Source organism: Cicer arietinum, chromosome 7, assembly GCF_000331145.2.
Source record: "Cicer arietinum cultivar CDC Frontier isolate Library 1 chromosome 7, Cicar.CDCFrontier_v2.0, whole genome shotgun sequence".
Lineage (NCBI taxonomy): Eukaryota > Viridiplantae > Streptophyta > Magnoliopsida > Fabales > Fabaceae > Cicer > Cicer arietinum.
The window spans coordinates 61,969,860-61,976,164 of NC_021166.2; the positions used below are offsets into that span (position 1 = coordinate 61,969,860).

General features: G+C 32.8%; 2 protein-coding genes across 3 annotated transcripts; both read left to right on the top strand.

Annotated features, from left to right (window-relative positions):
* Positions 1-659: 659 nt before the first annotated feature.
* On the top strand, positions 660-1,399 carry LOC101491020 (ethylene-responsive transcription factor 13-like). Its single transcript, XM_004515302.4, has one exon. It carries the CDS (start codon positions 724-726, stop codon positions 1,276-1,278), a length of 555 nt encoding a protein of 184 aa, XP_004515359.1. The 5' UTR covers positions 660-723; the 3' UTR covers positions 1,279-1,399.
* A 1,060-nt stretch (positions 1,400-2,459) lies between these two features.
* On the top strand, positions 2,460-6,068 carry LOC101491332 (ranBP2-type zinc finger protein At1g67325-like). 2 transcript variants are annotated; one of them, XM_004515303.4, is made up of 7 exons: positions 2,460-2,610; positions 2,748-2,793; positions 3,447-3,559; positions 4,175-4,379; positions 4,951-5,067; positions 5,206-5,312; positions 5,647-6,068. In XM_004515303.4, the coding sequence occupies exons 1-7, from the start codon at positions 2,596-2,598 to the stop codon at positions 5,779-5,781; spliced, it is 738 nt and encodes a 245-aa protein (XP_004515360.1). In that variant the 5' UTR covers positions 2,460-2,595; the 3' UTR covers positions 5,782-6,068. The 2 variants fall into 2 exon arrangements, with proteins under 2 accessions (XP_004515360.1, XP_073226825.1); XM_073370724.1 differs by having other exon boundaries at positions 2,549-2,646.
* Positions 6,069-6,305: the final 237 nt, after the last annotated feature.

The window sequence follows — 6,305 nt, forward strand, 5'->3', positions numbered from 1 at the left end:
ATAAATAACATATAAAAAAAATTTATTTAAAATCTGAACAAATTCCAAATAAAATAGTGACAACACGCGATGCATGGGACAACACGAATTTTTTATTAGTTAAAACAAGAGGCAAAAGAAAAGATTAGATGTAACGCACTAGAAAGGGACTACAATGGAAGACATGTTAATAAACAATAATGTCCCTATAGATGCTATTATTATATTGTAATATAGAGAAGGGGCAAAAATAAGATTACAAGTGTATTAGATTGTTGTATTGTACATATTAGATGAGAAACATGTAATGATAAATAAGAAAATATTAATATGTGTCACATAGACACATGTTAATAATTCAAACGTAACATTTTAGAACACATATCAGCACAACTCTAATAAACAATAATACGAGATATTGAATTTTTCTCAAGAATAATAACTTCTACTTTAATAGGAGTAATATAATATGTTATCTTAAATAAACAGATTTAAAACATGATTGAAAACTTTGGATGATTTTAATATTCCTAATAATGTCATGAAAACCCCGTTTGAAAACTCATGATGCTTCTCGGAAAGAGAAAAAAAAAGGTCTCAACATGACACAAAAAGCCAACCACTTTTGTTTTCATATTTTCAACAACAACATAATATTAATACATATAAATACACACATCACATAGTTTCCATTCCAACTTCATCACAAACACACTATACAACGTTGGTGTTTGAAAAAACCAAATGATGAATCTGGAAGCTACAACTCTAGAATCAGATATCGCTCTTCTTGAATCGATTCAACGCTACCTCATCGATGACCATGATGACTTCAACGCAATCTTCGCCGCATCTTACGGCGTCGCTCCGTCTTCCCCCGCCGACAGCGGCAGTAGTGAGTCAATGTCAACAACAACGACTTTTCAATGTAACGCCGAAAACTCTACTTCGAAGGCGCGTGAGACTCACGCGGCTCCTTGTTGGCAGAAATACAAGGGAGTGAGGCGTAGGCCGTGGGGAAAGTTTGCGGCTGAAATTAGAGATTCGAATAAAAACGGCGCAAGGGTGTGGCTTGGGACTTATGACTTGGCTGAGGATGCGGCTTTGGCTTATGACCGAGCTGCTTTCAAGATGCGCGGCTCAAAAGCTAAGGTCAATTTTCCGCATCTGATTGGCTCTTCTTCTGATGTTTCGGAGCCGACAGGTAAGCGGCGTGCGCTGGAGCCGTCTTCTTCCTTGCGGTTGGGTTTGGAGCCGAATAGGAAAATGAGCCGAGTCAATGAAGTTCACACCTCGTAGAAATGGGATGATATACCTCAATAAGCAATAATTTTGTGGGATCATTCTATCAATTTATTTGTTTTTCTATTGTAAATTATTTATAATTTAATTTTATCAATTAATATTTATTTGCTCCCAATTATTGTTTTGTTTGGTTGATTATTACTTGATATATTTTTTATTTATTAAATACTTTATATAATTTCAACTATTACTTATCATGGTATTGTTATTTTTTGAAAAATCAACTTTAATAATGTTAATATTGTTAGCAGGCGAAGATAGAGATCAAATTTTTAACCTTTCACTACTTTATTTCTTAAGTTATTTACTTTAATTATCCATCTTTGTATATCAATTTGAAGCTTCAAATTGGAGTGTATACAATGTAAACTAATCCTTCTTTTAAAAAAAAAATTGAACTCACATTTTTCTATTTTAAATAATGAACAAATCCTCCATGCAATAAATAATAACTCAATTGTAAATAATAGAACATTGGTTTATTCATGTAGTAGATCTTATTTAGTTGGATAGTTGTTGTTGTAATTACCAAAATTGGACATGAATAAGACTATTAAAATACTAATTTATGCTATATTATTAAACATATTAATTAATTAAGTACTTATAATATAAACATTTATCATATATAATTGTATATGTACAACTTATTTCTATAAAATAAAATAACATAAAGTCAATCTATTTTTATAAATTATTTTAACTAGTTTATATGAAAATAAGTTACAAACCACTCATAAATACGTCATAAACTATTTTACCAAATATTGTTTCTATAGATAATTCTTTTTTGGTCAACTCTCTGTTGATAATCTCAAATAAAATTATATATATATATTTATTGATAATCTCAAATAAATAACTTTTTTTTCTATCGTTTATGTTCTCAAGATCCTCCGACATATACTTTTAGATTGATGAAGTTGAATGTGTTTTTATCGTTGAAATAGACATATAGACTTAGATGGGTCAATCCAAAGGATATTGAGAAGTGGGAAAAAGAAGTACAATATAGAAGAGGTCCAAAGTAATATTTTTTTCTTCAAAATAATCCTTTTAGTATAATCGTGGATAGGCAGAGCATACTTTTAAGCCCATTATTATTGTTTCCTATAAAACCCACTCAAGAGTCCTTCAGGAATTGGAATGGACCAACCGGTTTAATCAACTCCGGTCCGTTCCAATAAACCCGGTCTGAGTAGTAGTACTAGTAAATCAAATAACTATGAACACCGCGTCCTCTAGCTGTCTCTCTCTCTCTACTCTCTACTTCACTCTCTCTCTCTCTCTCTCTCTTCGTGAACCCTTCTAATGGCTTCTTCCAAGGTCAGTTTACTTCCCTTTCCATGCAATTTTTCCACAGTAATCTCTTCTCTTCATCTGTTTATCTTTTTCTAAATTCAATCAATGTTTGATTCTTTCTCTTATTATACTCTCTTGCTGTTTCTTCAATTCCTTTTCAGGATGGTAATCAAGCTTCATTTGGATCAAAAAGGTCTCGTAATGATGGTAAATTTCTTTTCCTCTTTTTGGTGCTTACTGATTTCTGCAGCAATAGTTCAGATTTTAATCTATATAAGTGGTGTTATTCTTATGATTTCAAGTTTTACTCACTGTTTTAAACTGATCGTGATTGAATTTACTTACAATCCTTAAAATTATGAATAAATATAATTGTGGCTGCCATGCTATTTCAGATACCTTTGAAATTCTAATATTGCGGTTGCAGATTGCAATTTAAAACATGAGATTGTTAAATTATTTAAGGATGAATTAGCCTTTAATTTTTGTACTATGTGAGTTGTTTCACATTTTCATGACGTGTAATTTGATTAGGTATCCAATTTAGGGTAGAATGTTGGAGGAAGTTTATGTGGTATTTGCAATCACATTAACATACACTTGTTTGTGTGTGTCTAACCTTTGATTAACCAGTTTTATTGTTTGCACTTACATTCTTTGTGTTGAAAATAAGAATGGTAAGAAATGCAAAAGGAGATTTTCTTGGCAGACGAGGATGTCGAAGATTTTGAAAACTTTTGCAGTAAAGGGGTTTCTATGTAGAAAACATTTACCTTTTTCACAGGGATTTATAGTTTAGTGTGGTTGCTTGATTTTTCACATTACAATGTTAAGAGGATATTTGTTTCTCATATGATCAGTTTCACGAAAAGACGGAGACTGGACTTGCGCTAGTTGTGGGAACTTGAATTTTTCTTTTAGAACTGTTTGCAATCGGGGACATTGTGGTGCTCCAAGAACACCTGTAACTCCGGTAAGTGCTTGCTTGATTTAGCTTTTTCTCGAAAAGCAAAAGGGTGAAGTGTTTTTTTGTAAAGACAAAAGTGTAAAACATACTACATATGTTGTTTCTTATTTTTGACTTGTTTGTTGACTTCTTATTGACTTAAAATCACAATTAAACATATGTTTCTTTTTCTTGCAACATGAAATGTCAACAATTTTGTAACATAGTTGGTGGGTAAAGACTAGATAAATATGGGCCGTTTACTTCCTTCTGTGATGTTAAGTGGCACGAACCAGCAACCAGCATCCAATTAAACCCTTACCCATATTCGTGCATCTTAGGAGAAGATCAACGGAGGCACTAGTGAGAAAGGTTGCTCAAATAGAAGATTCTCTAATTTTAAGAGTTTGATGAGGACCAAAGAAAACTTTATGATAAACCATTAGGAAAGATTTTGATCAATTCATGCTGAAAGCATGACTTATCCCTATTCCTTACTGTAGGGAGTTTTTATTTATGTTGTGAATTACATGGCTGCTGTGTGGTTAAAGATTATTTCTATGTAACAAAACAGGCAAATTTTGTAATTTTATTCATACCAGATAACTTTATGGTGAATGTTTAATTGCTTGGTTTCTACAGGCCGTCCAAGTTACGAGTCCATATAGAAATGATCATCCTCACTTCTACTATGGAGGTGTTGCGGCTCCTCCACCGATGTATGGTATGCCAAGCAGTTTTGGTTCACCGATACCACATTCTGGTCTACAGTATGATTATGGTCTTTATCCTAGGCCTCGTGTATCTTATAGTCCAGTACAGTCATTCCCACCTGGAAGTTTTGGAGGTACTCTGTCGGTTACTGTTTTTGTAATTTCTTTACACGTTTTGTTTCTTTACATCCTTTCTTTGATTTGATACTGTTAAAGTTACTCATGCATACATACTAGATAAGTTCAAGTAGGAATTCATTGTTTCCAAGAAACCTATAAGCAGGAGATTCCAAATATAGATAGAAAAGTTGTTGTAGCAATATTGAAGTGTGGTATTGTTTGGTCCAAATGTAGTTCATGTTTCTATCGTAGAATGGAATAAGAAGCCATAACGCTAATTTGATGTGAGTATACTAATTGGTAGTAGCATTTATTTTCCCAAACCATGAGAGAAAACAAAATGAGAAGAAAAAATAATAATAAAGCAAATCAAAGTTGTTTAGGACCAGTTTTGATTTGAGAATACATTTTTTGTTTTCACTTTTAATTACAAAATGCCTTATTATTTTTTTGACAGATTACAAAAATGCTTTATAAAAGGTGGCATTTGTGTAATTAAAAGTTTTAACTATTTCCTATACAAGTCTGTGAATAAACTATTTGGTTATATTTTGTGCATCTATAACCAAGTTATTGCTGAATCAGGTATTGCTTATAGTCCAAGGCCTAAAATCAATCCCTACGGCTATGGCTTTCAAGTTCCTCCTCCATGGGATGCAGGGCTAATGACAGATAATTATGCATCTCGGAAACGTCGTGGAGGTATTTAGATGATCTTTTACTTCTTGATGGTACTCTTTGTAGTAATAACACGACTTAAATATCTTCCCTGGTCGACCGACAATAGAAAGCTGAAAAAGGAAAAAAACATCCTCCTCCTTTTTTGAATTGTCTATGCAGGGCCAGATGGTTTATCCGAAGGGGACTGGATTTGTCCGAAATGTGACAACATCAACTTTGCCTTTAGAACCAATTGCAACATGAAACACTGTGGAGCTGCCAGACCTGTAAGTGTTTTCACTTGTGCTTCAATTCTCTGATGATCATCTTAAAATATATGAAACAAATCTTATAAATGCAAGAGGTGGTCATTCATTATTTATCAAGAGTGAACTTTAATATGTATATAACCTTCATTAAATTTATTAAGAGTGACTTTAGTCTGTATTTTACTTTGATTCTTTCAAATTGAAAACTATGCACACTAATTGCGATCTATGCGAATGAGAGGAGGAGGGTCATTAGTTTGTTTCCTTGTGTTCACTTTAACAGCATATATACTGATTTTATTTATTTATTTATTTATTTATTTATTTATTTATTTATCACGATTCAATGAAGGGCCAAAGCCAAGCAAATACAAGTATTCCTGAAGGTAGCTGGACTTGTAAACAATGCGGTAATCTGAACTATCCGTTTCGAAGTGTATGTAACAGGAAAGACTGTGGAAGTGAGAAAACAGCCTCTGCCAACTAATATATCACAATATTGTGTGTATATATATACACACACCACATCTATGGTCCAGCTGTTTTAAGGGAAAAATTTTGGATTAGGAATAGGAAACTTGACAGCTGTGGATTTTAAGGGAAGATTTTCCATGAGGATCATTTTGGCCTAGTTGTTGAGGACAATTTATTTTTTTAATTAATAATGGTATTTTATATGAGAAATATGCTAAGAATTAAGCTGGATTAGATCATTAGACATTTGGATTCTCATGGCAATCATTGCTAGGTTATTTTGTTTTGATTCTTTTGGAAGTTACATTGTCATTGATTCTCTTAGAAAACACAATCTGAATTGGGCGCACTCGGGTTGGGTCATAGGGGAAAATACAGAATCTTCATTGTACAACCCGACCCATTATGAACGATATGATTGGGTCGGGTTAACCCATCCTATCACCACCCTTATATCTGTGATTTATTTTAACTGTTTTTTCAAATAAAATTAGCAAATGGGACCTGTGCTAACCTTATGTTAAATAATAAAACACA